The following is a 16,243-nucleotide window of genomic DNA, read 5'->3' as shown; positions in this document are numbered from 1 at the left end:
TTTATTGTCATTAAAGCACAGAGCCTATTGACACATACAAGATATAATAATAATAATAAGAACATTTATATAGCGCTAAATCAAAAACTTTCGTTAAAAAGGCTAAGCGCTTGACATCTAAACTAAAACGTCATTCACACTCTTTGCAAGGATGTACAAGAACTTCATGTCACACTCTTTCATTCAGTATAGCACCATTCACTCAGACGGCAATATAACATAACATATGTAATACAAAACCAAGTGGAACAGGCCGGGTGAACAAAGAGGACCTGAAGATAAGCATAAGTTATTGAGGACAGTCGGAAGACGCATTGCACCTGCGTAGTTGAAAACAATCGTACACATATTTTGCCAATTGCCTTTGGATGTCGCTGTCAGTAAACAAAGAACTGACTCAGTCTTATTTCATCACTGCCGGTGGAAGTATTCGGTAATAACTGTTGCCTGAGATGAGCATACATTGTACACGAATCAAGGAAGTGAAGTTCATCCACCACCACTCCACAGTTTCTGCATAGTCTTTCCTCCCTTGGTGTTCCCGTGACGGTGTATCTGCCCTTTTCGATTTCTAAGTCATGGGCACTTATACGTAGTTTGCTAATAGCCTGTCTGTGTTCTTCTGTTAGCAAAAGATAGGGTTGTAGAGAGTAGTCGTGTGACACTCCCGGCCTTGTAAAACTGTAGTTTGGATGAGTTTCCTTCCTTTTTATACATTTAGTCAAGTTTTGACTAAATGTTTTAACATCGAGGGGGAATCAAAACGAGGGTCGTGGTGTATGTGTGTGCGTGCGTGTGTGCGTGCGTGTAGAGCGAACTACTGGACCGATCTTTATGAAATTTGACATGAGAGTTCCTGGGTATGATATCCCCGAACGCTTTTTTCATTTTTTTGATAAATGTCTTTGATGACGTCATATCCGGCTTTTCGTGAAAGTTGAGGCGGCACTGTCACGCTCTCATTTTTCAACCAAATTGGTTGAAATTTTGACCAAGAAGTCTTCGACGAAGCCCGGACTTCGGTATTGCATTTCAGCTTGGTGGCTTAAAAATTAATTAATGACTTTGGTCATTAAAAATCGGAAAATTGTAAAAAAAAAATATTTTTTTCTAAAACGATCCAAATTTACATTCATCTTATTCTCCATCATTTGCTGATTCCAAAAACATATAAATATGTTATATTCGGATTAAAAACAAGCTCTGAAAATTAAATATATAAAAATTATTATCAAAATTAAATTTTTGAAATCAATTTAAAAACACTTTCATCTTATTCCTTGTCGGTTCCTGATTCCAAAAACATATAGATATGATATGTTTGGATTAAAAACACGCTCAGAAAGTTAAAACAAAGAGAGGTACAGAAAAGCGTGCTATCCTTCTCAGCGCAAGTACTACCCCGCTCTTCCTGTCAATTTCACTGCCTTTGCCGTGCGCGGTGGACTGACGATGCTACGAGTATACGGTCTTGCTGCGTTGCATTGCGCTCAGTTTCATTCTGTGAGTTCGACAGCTACTTGACTAAATGTTGTATTTTCGCCTTACGCGACTTGTTACATTTAGTCAAGTTTTGACTAAATGTTTTAACGTAGAGGGGGGAATCGAGACGAGGGTCGTGGTGTATGTGCGTGTGTCTGTGTGTGTGTGTGTGTGGAGAGCGATTCAGACTAAACTACTGCGGACCGATCTTTATGAAATTTGACATGAGAGTTCCTGGGTATGAAATCCCCGAACGCTTTTTTCATTTTTTGGATAAATGTCTTTGATGACGTCATATCCGGCTTTTCGTGAAAGTTGAGGCGGCACTGTCACGCCCTCATTTTTCAACCAAATTGGTTGAAATTTTGGTCAAGTAATCTTCGACGAAGCCCGGACTTCGGTATTGCATTTCAGCTTGGTGGCTTAAAAATTAATTAATGACTTTGGTCATTAAAAATCTGAAAATTGTAAAAAAAAAAATAAAAAATTATTTAACGATCCAAATTTACGTTCATCTTATTCTCCATCATTTTCTCATTCCAAAAACATATAAATATGTTATATTTGGATTAAAAACAAGCTCTGAAAATTAAATATATAAAAATTATTATCAAAATTAAATTGTCGAAATCAATTTAAAAACACTTTCATCTTATTCCTTGTCGGTTCCTGATTCCAAAAACATATAGATATGATATGTTTGGATTAAAAACACGCTCAGAAAGTTAAAACAAAGAGAGGTACAGAAAAGCGTGCTATCCTTCTTAGCGCAACTACTACCCCGCTCTTCTTGTCAATTTCACTGCCTTTGCCATGAGCGGTGGACTGATGATGCTACGAGTATACGGTCTTGCTGAAAAATGGCATTGCGTTCAGTTTCATTCTGTGAGTTCGACAGCTACTTGACTAAATGTTGTATTTTCGCCTCTACATGTTTTGTTAGCGCGTGTTTCAGTCTCACTGTGAGGCGGCTTTTCAATCAATCAATCAATCAATAGGACGCTTATATCGCGCATATTCCGTGGGTACAGTTCTAGGCGCTCTGCAATGATGCCGTGTGAGATGAAATTTTATACGGCCAGTAGATTGCAGCCATTTCGGCGCATATTTACCTTTCACGGCCTAAGTCAGTCACACGGGTATAGGTAGACAATTATTAACTGTGCCTAAGCAATTTTGCCAGGAAAGACCCTTTTGTCAATCGTGGGATCTTTAACGTGCACACCCCAATGTAGTGTACACGGGGGGTGTTCGGACACCGAAGAGAGTCTGCACACAAAGTTGACCCTGAGAAATAAATTTCCGCCGAACGTGGGTTTGAACTCACGCTGACAGCGGCCAACTGAATACAAATCCAGCGCGCTACCAACTGAGCTATGTCCCCGCCGAGGTTTACCCCCCCCCCCCCCCCGCCACACCTTTAACACTCAGTGCAACTAAAAAGACAAACAAATCTTGTGATACATTACTTTCTCTCTCTCTCTCTGTGTCTCTCTAATTCATGATGTTATGATGAACGTTGTTGATACAGTGCAGTGTGACTGAGTCAAGCTATCCGGCCTGACTCAGACAAGAGTGCAACAACTTATATTCTTCGTTGTGGAATGTTTGATTTTTGATTGCTTATTAGTAAGTACCCCTTCCCCCATCTAACACAAATAAACCATCGTATTCGTATCTTTTCTCTCTCTCTCTCTGAATCTCAATCTTCTCCCTGCAACTGATTGAAGAGGCCGCCTCAGTGTTTTCATCTTCACTTCATCCGCGCTCGTCAGACCGTTGCCGCTCTGAATGCCGTTTTGAGACTCAGTTATTAAATACCAATGAAGACCGCGAAATGTCCGTCCTGCGTTGGTCTTTTCGTCAATCCGACCAAGGACACGGCCAAACTGACAAGGTTCAAATGAAAGTCGTGGTGGGATTCGTGCGCCTGTGCCTGCCGTTATGCAGAATCTGTGACGTCTCGCTTTCGTTTTCATGTCTGCGGCCGTTCAGTGATTTACTCAGACTTTTCACTCAACGAGCTATAATGATCAGGACTTAAAGAAACTGTCTTAGTCGTCTTTGCGTGTTTAGACAGTGAACTTTCTCGCAAACAGTCCGAGTGGAACTCTCCACCCTTCACTCGCAACATTTCAGTTCCAGAACCAGGAGGGGGTAATTTGTGACGTCATCAACTGCGACAACATGCCCGGAGACAGTTTTGTCTTCTGAGCATAACGACGAAAAAACGATTATTCAGCCATGACATATCAAGGGACGATAACCACAGTTGGGAATGTGCATGAGAGCATTTCTATTACACATATTTCAATCACGAAAATCCTTTGAACTCCTTTTCTTTTTGAAGCAAAATTCGACTTGAAGTAACGTGAAGCACAAGAGGACCACGTGGGGAAAACGGGACCGAACTACGTCGGGGTTGTCCATTATTTTTGACTGTTAGGGATGACAGGATTCTTGCTGTGAAATACCTTTTTAAATTATTTCGTTCAAACGTTCGAACATGTGTAACATGATTAGGTCAACATATGTCGATTTGAATAATAGTTATTAAAACAAAAGTTTGTTGATACCATCTGGAAGCAATGTTTCATTTTTAACAGAAAACTCCCTACAAATAGACTAATCTGGACGTCATACATATTACTCCGCCTTACCGGCATCCATGTCACTCAGTTTTTTCGAACAATGCGCAGAATATAGTCCTGTATACTTTTGGTAATTTCACAAAACCCGACGCATATTGCTTGATGTCACGGAATACATGAAACATGTCCCTGTAGTGACCTTCTGAGCAATGAAGAGAATTCAGTTTACAAATCTGTCAGTTACTTTCAGCGAAGATACGCTGCGTGGCCTTTTGGAAGAGAAGGGGTATGCGGTCAGCAACATATTGTTGAAGGAAAGTTCCGCCGTTGTTGAGTTGGAAGATCCACACGCCACTGATAAAGCTATAGACAGTTTAAAAGGTAAGCATATGATCTAAGATTAGAATGAGCAGTGCGACATAACAGTTTATTGTGTGCATTCTGTCAAGCAAGGTCCTGAACAGTGATTCAAAATGGCTGGACACCATGTGAGCGTGCATGGCATGTGGTGCCTAAATCTTTGCTCATGTATTTTCTCCGGGCTTTATTAAAGTAATATTGGCATGCTTTCGACCAACATTTCCTTGGAAATATGCCGTTCTGACAATATTTGATTGCATTTCGCAATTGACACGGCTGTGTGATGGCTGAAGTATGTTTGCACGTTTGGTCCTGGAACTTGAAAGTGGAAGGTTTACATCCACCCATGTGGTGTTACTGTTACTGTTAGTGTTAGTACTGCTGATGACGCAAATTCAAACTTACGAACGATAATCGCATGTACATTGACGAAGCTTCACGAATAACTGAGCATAGTCTTCAACCTTGTTTTATGCAATATCTGCTGCCTTTTAATTTTAATTGTGTACTGATCCGGGTGAAATTATAATGATGTCGGGAAATCCAACTTAAAACCCTGCAACATATCACACACAAAAGGATTTAAAGTCTAGCAAGTAGTGAGATGTCGGTCATGGATCTATGGTTAGTCTGCTTGAGAATTTTATTTTCGATGACCTTTTCTTCTGATCAAAGACAAAGGTTCTATAAATTCGTGGAGCAAAGGCAACAGCCCATATTTCCCCTTGGTGCTTCTGCTTGTTCCTCTTGTTTTGTGGTTAAAGGCCCACTCCGCCTCCCGTAAACCATCGGTTTCTGGCCACAGACACCTCATTACTTTTTACATACATGTACAGTACAAACATAATTTCGATTAAACTCTTAACCTCTGGAGAACACACTAGGTGCCCTCCATAGAGAGCGAGCACTTTTCAAAGAATTTATTTTGCGTGGACGGTTAGGTGCGGATCGCATGCCTCGTTATGGCAAATAGACCTAACTTTTAAAATCCAAAGAATAAATTGACAGTTTATGAGACAACATTGTTAAAACACGAAAGAATTGTTTCATCATCAAGTCTCAGTACAGTTCAGTTTTGAAAGTAGGGAGCCTGGATGTATGTCAAGCGAGGAAGGTGACTGAGTTGACAGTATGTGCACAGCTCTTTTTATTTGATGACAATACAACTTTGCCGTTTTAAGATGCTGGTCGACTGAGATTTCAAACATTTAATACCGTTAGTTGCTGTGCTAGTGTAGATTGAGTATTGCATGCATACAAACGTACTTCCACGACAGGGCTACTTGGCACAATTCAAATCAAATGAGCTGCCAAAGCACTAGCAGACAGTTTCCGCAAACTGCTATACAGTTTCTTAGAAGACGCCTCCACTCGTTTTGTGTCACTATCACATATAGTATCAGTCATTTGTTGTATTTTACTTTGTAGATTCAGAGGTACACATTAAGTGATTAACAATAACATGCTGTTGCATTATGTATGAAGTCGCCTTGAAAGTGAACTTGCAAATGACTCAATTGAACATATGAAAAAAGTGAGTCACACAGGGCTAAATGAACCACGAGAACTGGTGTGTGGTTTACATGTGCTAAAAAGCAATTCAAGTGTTCTAATATATGTATTTAATGTTGTTAAATGCTATTGCGATTTTTTCCATAAGGTTACTATTGCTGTTTTAGGGAAAGATATCATCGTTCTGTAAACCTGTGAGGCTGAGTGGGGCTTTAAAACTTAGGTTTAACGCTTTGCATCATGGAAAGATTATTTCAATGGGGAAAGGGCTCACTAAAGATTGATCATAGTATTCAGTAATACAGTGACTCAGTTGTAATTGTACCTCCCCTGTTATTATTAATGACCCCTCTATTTTGTGGCTCACTCGATATTACAAGTACAATCCATTTTTCTCTGACAAATTATTTCTCCTTCTATTCCTTAGTATTTCTGACACGCAAGGTCGTGTTTCCCCAAGCAGACGAATTTTCTGCATATAGCTTGTTTCTTTGAAGCCAACCGCCGCCGATAAGTTCGTGTGACTTGCAGTCGTTTGTTGCATTTTAGATTCAGAGGTACACAATAACGTGCTATTTTTCGTTTTCCCTGATCCATGACTTAGTGATGCGATATGCAGCCATACGTTTGTTTGAATCAGTACATTTCGGTAGAATTACGTGAGTGAAGTGTGATGGTGAGTAGTGTAGTGTTCTCAATTACTCAACTCTGTCAACAGTCTGTGATGTGGTTATGTCCCTTGCATTGGAAATAGAATTTTCAGAACGAGTCCAGTTTCATCGTTGAAATCAACGCTTTTCGCTACAATTTTTATTAGTTTCAACGTGCCGCTGTTCTTTATGCCTGCAATTAGACTTTGTTCTTTGTTTTTAACCCAAACTTTGCCTCAGTCTGGTATGGACACCCTTGTGTATGCATTTGTTTGATCCCTGTGTGTTAATTGCAAACATTAACCACTGAGTAGTTATGTTGCTGGATTAAACAAGCAAAACTGTATGTGATGGTAATTCATTCAATAGTCAACTAGTTACTATGATTGTCTTAAAGAGGTACATGATCACATTGCGAGTCGGAGTGGCATCAAGCAAAACTTCCATGACATTCCAGATCAGTGAATGACCCCGACATGGACATAACACACCAAAACTTTATTTAAGTATATTATTACTACCCACAGCGACCAAATTTTGGTTACAGTTTTAAGTCATTAGACAAGGGTACCACTGTAGTAGCACATGGTGGCAAACAGTCACACTTCCAAGTTTCATTCAATCCTGAGTCAGTTAAATTGATACATTGATTTGCACACCAACCAGTATATTGAGTCGTTTAACATGTAGGAAATGGAATTCAATGTCATTGTCAGCACTGATTTGCACTTTATTCATATTTAAAGACAAAGTGACACGTTTTCCTTTGAGGAGGAAATGAGACCCCACTGTGGATCAGCCATACTAATTATCATGGCTAGAGTTTTCTAGGGCTTCAGTCACTGACAAATACTTTTTTTGATCTGACACCTGGCTGGTTGACCGTCTGATAGTTTTGATATACACGAAGGTCGTGTGACAGAAATGTGTGTGTGCATGAAATGTACTGTAAACAAAATGTTTGGACTGATACATAATTTCAGTCCAGGTCTTACTGACCTATTGTCCTTTGAGTCTGGGTAAAACACTGCATTGCAAATGGTCTTGGGCTCATTAGCTTGCTGCATCTTTCACTTACATCTAGCTCATGATGTGCACTATACTGTCATAATGTCAAGTTTGATGCACAGCTGTTTTTGAACTGGACTTGCTCATTCTGGTGCCTGGGGTTAAAGATATTCAAGATATTGACAATGATCTTTGCTCAACACTATAGTTCATAAAAACTGTTCAAATATTAGGCATTAACATTCATGTGACAGGGATACACATGTCGGTGCCATGAGAGAGTTTAACAAAATCAAAATAGGAAATGCACTCGGAATGGCAACAAGACTTGAGACATGACATGGCTTGATGTGCCCGGTCAACAGGCTGTTTAGTCTTCTTGATAATTTGTTTTGTGCATGGATTAGTAACTGACCGATTGACGAGAGTGTAAAATTATTTAAAAAGTCTGCATCCATTTTTTCTCCAGCCTGCATAAGTCCCTTTTAATTTTAGTCATGGTGGCTATCTGTTGTTAAAAGTGGAAGGTTCAAGATGCACAGCCTATTTGAGAGTGAGAGATTGCTCAAGTCTTTTGTACGTTTTCACTTTTGTAGAGGCGTCAAGTTGGAGGCTTGAATAGAACAGCTGGCACACATGCATGACAAGGGACACAATAGTCACTCAAAGATGGGTTAGAGCTGGATAGTGTCCCTTCTTTTTAAAAACCAAAGTAATTGGTGTTAACACTTTCGCGACGGGAGGTGAATAAATCAGTAGCAGCGCTGACACGCCCATGAACGGGAGGTGAATTTTTCAGTAACGGTCATACAAGGTACACGACTTGTGATTGCTTCCCAGTTTTTGAAGATTGCAATAAATTGAGTTGTTTCTCTTGATACACGTGGTTTCCTCTTCCGCCCTGATCAAATTAGTGCAGATTTGCGTGGTTTTTTCGAACAAAAAAAATGAATCGAAGGCGAGCCTTGTCACGGGAGGAGATTCTCCGGATGTTGGATCTTGAGGATCCTGTAGATCATGATTCCGACGTGTCGTTTTCGCCTCAAGAAAGCGATAATAGCAGTGATAGTGAGGAAGAAACAGTCCTGTTGTTCCTAGTACGAGTCTGCAAACTACACGGGGTGGTACTGCTAGACGCATCGTGTAGGTGCAAGGGGGCGTGGCAGCACTGATAACAATGGCTGGCTGGAGCCTCCCAATCCTTTTGGAAATGTTTATAGGTGTACAGTTGGTACTTTGTTGTGAAAATGTGACTTATATTCAATATGGATTACCTAGACATCATTTGGTGAGGGTCACAGTTTTGTTTCATTTGAGTCAGGATGCTGTGAGTGAATGCGTGAATTGCTTGTTTTTCTCTTTGAACTGTCTCCTTATTTCTGTGTACAATGTCAACAATATTTCAGCTAATCATAGGTTTTACACCTTGTTTGGTTATAACATTATTTATAATACTTTCTTTTAAAAAAATAACTTTTAAAAAAGCAGTGGAAAAGAAAACACAAAAAAAAACCGTTAACAAACACAAATTATCCCCCTTTCTAACCCCCTATGCTAAAACAAATCGCATGACAAACTTATAAATAGCACGACTGAACTGGGCATCCATTTTTTAATTAATACACAAACTTTGGTGGTGATTGGACTTAATTCAAGCTTGCTAGACTGTTGCAGTTCCACTTTTTACCTTGTGTTTTAGATATACAATATCTAAGAACACACCAAAGTTCTATTCAATACTTTACAATAGTCATGCTTCAAATCAATCTCGTAAAACACTGATGATTTAGATTGATGAATAATTTATTGGTTGGTAATATTTCCGGATTCTTTAACAAACTATTTCTATTTTAGATCTAACGAATTCGCGTTCATAATTAATTGTTCTTGCATTGACAGCTAGTTTTTATGTCGAACTGGACTTATCTCAAATGGGCTGGTTAGTTACAAAGTCCGAATGTCCTGATGGAAGCCTGGATTCACATGATGACCGTAGCAGTGACGAACTTGATGAAGATCACTTAATGATGATAATTAGTAGACGAGCTCCTTTTGCTCCTCGCTGGTGGATCACACTGGTGGCGTAGCTTGATTAGTTCACCCTTATCCCAGCGGATCATAGGCACTCGAACCCCTCTTGATGCTCCTTTCCGGACACTACTATACGAGTCTGTGCGGCTGCGGATTACATCTCAGGCCTTGGGATGGCAGCTTGGGTGCCGGTGGCTTTTCATCGGTGGTTACAACAGGATTCTTGTTCCGACTTGCTTTACGGCTCACGCAAATCTTCTTTCCATTTGTTCCCGCAGTGGGGCACTGCGGTTATGAAATTAAAGGCCCCTCCTGTTTTTGGAACCGCAGGAGCTTTCTAGTTTGCTGTTAGGTAGATTTTTGGTTCCTCTTTCCTGTCATGCTCTCTTTTTCTTCATGAATTCTTTTTTTTTCTGCCTTCTTGCTCATTCACCTGTATTTTTTCCAAAAATCTCTTCTCTTGCCGCTTGTCTCGCGATTCATGTGTAGTTTAATCTGTTAGTGTTCTGATGTAAGTCCAGCAGTAGATAGGTTAAGCCTATTTTAACATACTGGAAACTGGTAATCTTCCAGTAGGTATTAATTTAGTTTTACTAAAGCCTGCTGGGACACAAGTAATGGGTTAGTGCATTTGTAAACAGGAATCGCTTGACAAGTGGCCCCCTTCATCCCCCCCTTCCTCGTCCTGATATGGCTCTGCGTAGTCGGCTGGACGTTAAGCAACAAATAAATAAATAAATAAATAAATCTTTCCATTTGTGGCACTATCCTGTGTCTTGTTTCCCACTTATAGCCTCTCAGAACCCGGCAAATAGAGCGACCGTAATGGTTCTAGATCTGTTCCATTAGCGGTTCCGTTGCCTTCTCCCCAATAACTGTTTGCATCCCACAATGCAACTCCATGAGTTACGTAAATTCGCATATTAATGACGCAGTAATGACGTTGATCCAACATGTAGATTCTCATACTAGTGACGTCATTACTTCGTTTCTACATGTCTCCAAGGTCTTGTAGACTCTTGCCCCAATGGCGCAACAAAATATTTCAGTCTCGGCTAAACAAGAGTTGTTTGGAGTTGAGTCGTAACATAGACAGATTTCTTTACAGTTACTGTTTTTTGGGAAGTTTCTTGGTGGCAAGCTTGGGCAGGGGGGACGTTAACACTGTGGCAATGCTAATCACAATAGTGTTAAGTTGGGTTGTCAACTTTTAATCAGGACATGGTAATGTTGACTATAATTTAGTATGAAGTTTTGACAGGGTATCCTTGAATTAATTACTCACCCACAATAGCAGGCATGTTAGTTACTATTACTTTTTGTTTTTTCTTCAGGAGTGACACTAAACGGCCAAACAATGCAAGTAGAAGCTATCTCTCGCAGAAGGTTTGTATGATGTGAAAGCTTATGTTGTCTTTTTTAATTTGCTGAAGGTTGTGGTGATCTATGTAAATATACATCGTATGGGTGTGTTGACAAACCAGGACAGAACAAGAATGTGCTTTGATTTGCATTATCAGAAGGAAGCAGTGTTCACACTTTATCGACCAATATTATATGATATTTATATCCTGGTTCCTACTTAAAGGCAAAGTAAGCCTCCCGTAAACCATCACAGATACTAACTGTCAGGCTTTTACACACAGTACAAACACCCTTCCATTTGAGCGCTCACCAAACGAGAACATCCTAGGTGCCCTACGTAAAGAGCGAGCAATTTTCAAAGAATTAATTTTGCGGAGAGAGTGTCAGAAACAATCGGACCGTGGTGCGTTTTGGCGCTAGACCTAACTTTTAAAATCTAAATAATAAATTGACAGCTTGTTGCACAAACATTCTTAAATCATAAAAGAATTCTTTTTTCATCAAGACAAGATCAGTACAATTCAAAGGTTTGAAAGTTTGAAAAAAGAAAAGCCCGGAAGCAGGGTCACGCAAGGTCGTGGTTTTCGTAGCAGACGATGGTTTATACCTATCACCAGTTCCTCTGAACAGTCAAAAGCCATCGCTAGAGTTCTTGTGAACCACAGCCGTTTGTTTCGTGCATAGTCAGAGGTAGTTTGTTTCGTGCATAGTCAGAGGTACTTAAATAACGTGCTATTGCAGATAAGCTCACAGCGAGTCGCATTCAAATTACTGACGACTACATTGTGAAAAAGGGAAACTTGATCACACGGGCTCAGGGGTAAGATAAACCACGCAAAAATAAAATCTTTGAAAATTGCTCGCTCTTTACGGAGGGCACCTAGGATGTTCCCGTTTTGTGAGCGTTCAAATGGAAGAGTGTTTGTACTGTGTGTAAAAGCCTGACAGTATCTGTGATGGTTTACGGGAGGCTTACTGTGCCTTTAAGTTTAAGCAGGATATTGTCGTGCAAAGCCACATTCTGAGAAAATCAGTGGTGGTAGTCCTCCTCTGTGCAGTTTATTTTTTTAACTCTTCTGTGGTTCATTTGTTTGTTAAGATTTATTTTGTTTCACACAGAAAATGTCAGATCAATGACATGACATGCACTGTCTCTGGTTCTTTCAGCAGGAAAGGAAACAAAATTCAGATCAGGAACATACCCTCCAACATTAGCCGTGAAAGTATTGAAGCTGTAGTGCAGAGTGTTGCAAGTGGTGTACAGAAAGTCGAAGAAGGTAGTGTGTCGTTTTGTTTTTTCTCTTTTAAATATTTATGGAATAAGTTGAAGATTCCTTTGGTGAAGGGGGGGGGGGGGGGGGGGGAGGGATCTGAACTGTAAGTAAGGAACAGCAGGAGTGTGGTATAGCTATGGGGTTGCGGAGTATGTAAATTACAATCATCTCTTGCTTCTGAAACTTTTTATGACCTAATTTAAGGTATTGTTTTCAGTTGGGTTTACTTTTAGTCACTATTGATCCGTTTGAACATTTTCAAGGTAGCCTTCGCAGAGAGATACTGTTGTTGTCAAATAAGTTACGGGTTCGATCAGCTTTCAAATTCTATTGATTACCTTGATCATGGCAAACAAAGCTGAAAGTTTTAGCACAGTACAATATTACCCTCATTGCACTGACAAAATGAAAGATCTGATTAAATATTGTACAGTTAATACCCGTAGACTTGTTTTGATAGGATTGTGAGTTTCAATCCTGTTGTTTGCATTGTATTTCAGTTGGAGCGGAAGGGGCAGTTTACGTCACATTTGATACACCAGACAATGCCCAACAGTAAGTTACTTTTAGTATGTTTATTGTAGTCATCTTTGAGCATGGTTTCACAGGTTCAATTCTTTTGTGTATCTTTGAATTAAAATAATAAAAAATGTGTATGGCTGGATATAAAAGAAAAATACTCAAAATAAAGGTCTGCAAAGGTATTAGTATATATTGTATCAAGATGTTGTTATTTTACATTTAAAAATACAAGGTCAAGGGGTGTAACCCTGGTCCTAAGGCTCCCGGATCTATTTGGGATGCTTCCCATCAGTGCCAGGGGCACAGTTTAGCAGTCATTACGGCACAATTGCCTGGAACCAGGCTCAGATTGGATCCCGGATTTTTGACAAGCTTTGCTCGCAGTGATAGTGATCTCCCTTGGGCTTTAAAAAAAAATGTATTACATGCTTTCACTTCTTTATTCTGATTCATATTATGTTAGTTGTTACTGTAGAGTAAAGGTTGTATGAGCATTTGCTCTTCTTGTTACCTTATTTTCTCTATTTGTTTTCAGGGCTGTGACTTCCTTAGACGGTTACCACCTTGAAGGTGCAAATCTCAAAGTAAGAACAGAACTGTTTCTCCTTTCCTCAGCTTTGCTTGTCTTTTTACATTTAGTCAAGTTTTGACTAAATGTTTTAACATAAAGGGAGAATCGAGACGAGGGTCGTGGTGTGTGTGTGTGTAGAGCGATTCAGAGTAAACTAATGGACCGATCTTTATGAAATTTTACATGAGAGTTCCTGGGTATGATATCCCCAAGACGTTTTTTTTCATTTTTTTGATAAATGTCTTTGATGACGTCATATCCGGCTTTTTGTAAAAGTTGAGGCGGCACTGTCACACCCTCATTTTTGAGTCACTTGAGAAAAAGTGACTATGTAATCGGTCAGTGTTAGTCTGTCCGGCCGGCCGTCCGTAGACACCACCTTAACGTTGGACTTTTCTCAGAAACTATCAAAGCGATCGGGCTCATATTTTGTTTAGTCGTGACCTCCAATGACCTCTACACTTTAACGATGGTTTCGTTGACCTTTGACCTTTTTCAAGGTCACAGGTCAGCGTCAAAGGAAAAATTAGACATTTTATATCTTTTCTCGGAAACTATCAAAGCGATCGGGCTCATATTTTGTTTAGTCGTGACCTCCAATGACCTCTACACTTTAACGATGGTTTCGTTGACCTTTGACCTTTTTCAAGGTCACAGGTCAGCGTCAAAGGAAAAATTAGACATTTTATATCTTTTCTCGGAAACTATCAAAGCGATCGGGCTCATATTTTGTTTAGTCGTGACCTCCAATGACCTCTACACTTTAACGATGGTTTCGTTGACCTTTGACCTTTTTCAAGGTCACAGGTCAGCGTCAAAGGAAAAATTAGACATTTTATATCTTTGACAAAGTTCATCGGATGTGATTGAAACTTTGTAGGATTATTCTTTACATCAAAGTATTTACATCTGTAGCCTTTTACGAACGTTATCAGAAAAACAAGGGAGATAACTAGCCTTTTCTGTTCGGCAACACACAACTTAACGTTGGGCTTTTCTCGGAAACTATAAAAGTGACCGGGCTCAAATTTTATGTGAACGTGACTCATTGTGTTGTGAATAGCAATTTCTTCCTGTCCATCTGATGCCTCATATAATATTCAGAACTGCGAAAGTGACTCGATCGAGCGTTTGCTCTTCTTGTTGGCTCACGTAAGTGTAGCCTATGCGATGCTAAACTTTGTCTGTCTGTATGTGTGTGTGTGTGTATGTGATAGAAACTTTAACATTTGACTAAACACCGAAATACTAATTTTACCTGGTTATTATCCAAGCAACAGCTTCAAAATATTGAAGCAATGATCAACATTTCGTCGGCACGTATGTAGTTAAAGTGTGTATCCAAAGAAAATGGGTGGTGGGGGGTTTTGGGGGGGTAAAAACAGCTGTTTTGTGTCGTGTATGGTATGTAGACCAGGTCAGGGGTCAAGGTTAGGTCAGATCGTGTGAAGGATTGTGGTATAGATACAGTTATCACCGAGCTGCAGTTCGCCGATTCGAAGAAGACTCATGATTTCACATTGTTCGGTTTCGTAGCTCCAGAAAAATAGATAAAGAAGATACCAAAGGAGATTTCCTACAGGTTAATCTGCACAGCGTGTTTCCAGTGTCTGCGCGAGGAAGCGCTGTCGAAAGCGCAGTGTCGATCTGGCCATCTGGCAGTCGTGTCCCCGTAAGTACTAAAAAGTAGGCTACAGACAGACAGATCTAGATCTAGTGTCTCGCACTCTTGCACCGTATCACTTATGCTTACTCTTTCTTTCTTTCTTTATTTGGTGTTTAACGTCGTTTTCAACCGTTCAAGGTTATATCGCGACGGTATGCTTACTGTGTGTGTGTATGTGTGACGGAGTGATTGAGTTTGTGTTACTGTTTGTCGATTTCTTACGTGAGCCGTGAAGGCTTCGCCTCTTGTTCACAATGTAGTCGTCAGTTAGTCTTCTTCTTCTTCAGCGTTTGTGGGCTGAAACTCCCACGTACACTCGTGTTTTATGCACGAGTGGAATTTTACGTGTATGACCGTTTTTTACCCCGCCATTTAGGCAGCCATTCGCCGTTTTTGGAGGAAGCATGCTGGGTATTTTTGTGTTTCTATAATCCACCGAACTCTGACATGGATTACAGGATCTTTTTCGTGCGCACTTGGTCTTGTGCTTGCGTGTACACACGGGGGTGTTCGGACACCGAGGAGAGTCTGCACACAAAGTTGACTCTGAGAAATAAATCTCTCGCCGAACGTGGGGACGAACTCACGCTGACAGCGGCCAACTGGATACAAATCCAGCGCGCTACCGACTGAGCTACATCCCCGCCCCCTCGTCAGTTAGTAATTTGAATCAATGAATGCGACTCGCTGTGAGCTTATCTGCAATAACACGTTATTAGGTACCTCTGACTATGCACGAAACGAACGGCTGTGGTTTACAAGAACTTTAGCGATGGCTTTTGACTGTTCGGAGGATCCCCCCCCCCCCCCCCCCCCCCGCGCGGGTTAGGGGGAAGAATTTACCCGATGCTCCCCAGCATGTCGTAAGAGGCGACTAACGGATTCTGTTTCTCCTTTTACCCTTGTTAAGTGTTTCTTGTATAGAATATAGTCAATTTTTGTAAAGATTTTAGTCAAGCAGTATGTAAGAAATGTTAAGTCCTTTGTACTGGAAACTTGCATTCTCCCAGTAAGGTAATATATTGTACTACGTTAGCAAGCCCCTGGAGCAAATTTTTGATTAGTGCTTTTGTGAACAAGAAACAATTGACAAGTGGCTCTATCCCCTCTCCCCCCTTTCCCCGTCGCGATATAACCTTCGTGGTTGAAAACGACGTTAAACACCAAATAAAGAAAGAAAGAACTGTTCAGAGGAACTGGCGATAGGTATG

The 16,243-nt window shown here is 40.3% G+C and overlaps 1 protein-coding gene across 7 annotated transcripts in view; it reads left to right on the top strand.

Annotated features, from left to right (window-relative positions):
• The first annotated feature begins 4,263 nt into the window (after nucleotides 1–4,263).
• Nucleotides 4,264–16,243, top strand: part of LOC138981855 (insulin-like growth factor 2 mRNA-binding protein 2) — a 46,169-nt gene continuing 34,189 nt past the window's right edge. For 2 of the 7 annotated variants that reach the window (XM_070354968.1, XM_070354966.1), the window contains exons 1-5: nucleotides 4,264–4,454; nucleotides 10,969–11,020; nucleotides 12,167–12,276; nucleotides 12,774–12,828; nucleotides 13,331–13,379. In XM_070354968.1, the coding sequence (XP_070211069.1) occupies nucleotides 4,283–4,454; nucleotides 10,969–11,020; nucleotides 12,167–12,276; nucleotides 12,774–12,828; nucleotides 13,331–13,379 (438 nt within the window). In that variant the 5' untranslated portion in view covers nucleotides 4,264–4,282. The remainder of the gene's footprint in view (nucleotides 4,455–10,968; nucleotides 11,021–12,166; nucleotides 12,277–12,773; nucleotides 12,829–13,330; nucleotides 13,380–16,243) is intronic. The other 5 variants (XM_070354970.1, XM_070354969.1, XM_070354967.1 and 2 more) reach the window with 3 other exon arrangements.

Source organism: Littorina saxatilis, linkage group LG12, assembly GCF_037325665.1.
Source record: "Littorina saxatilis isolate snail1 linkage group LG12, US_GU_Lsax_2.0, whole genome shotgun sequence".
Classification (NCBI taxonomy): domain Eukaryota; kingdom Metazoa; phylum Mollusca; class Gastropoda; order Littorinimorpha; family Littorinidae; genus Littorina; species Littorina saxatilis.
This window is presented reverse-complemented; position numbering and strand designations above follow the sequence as displayed.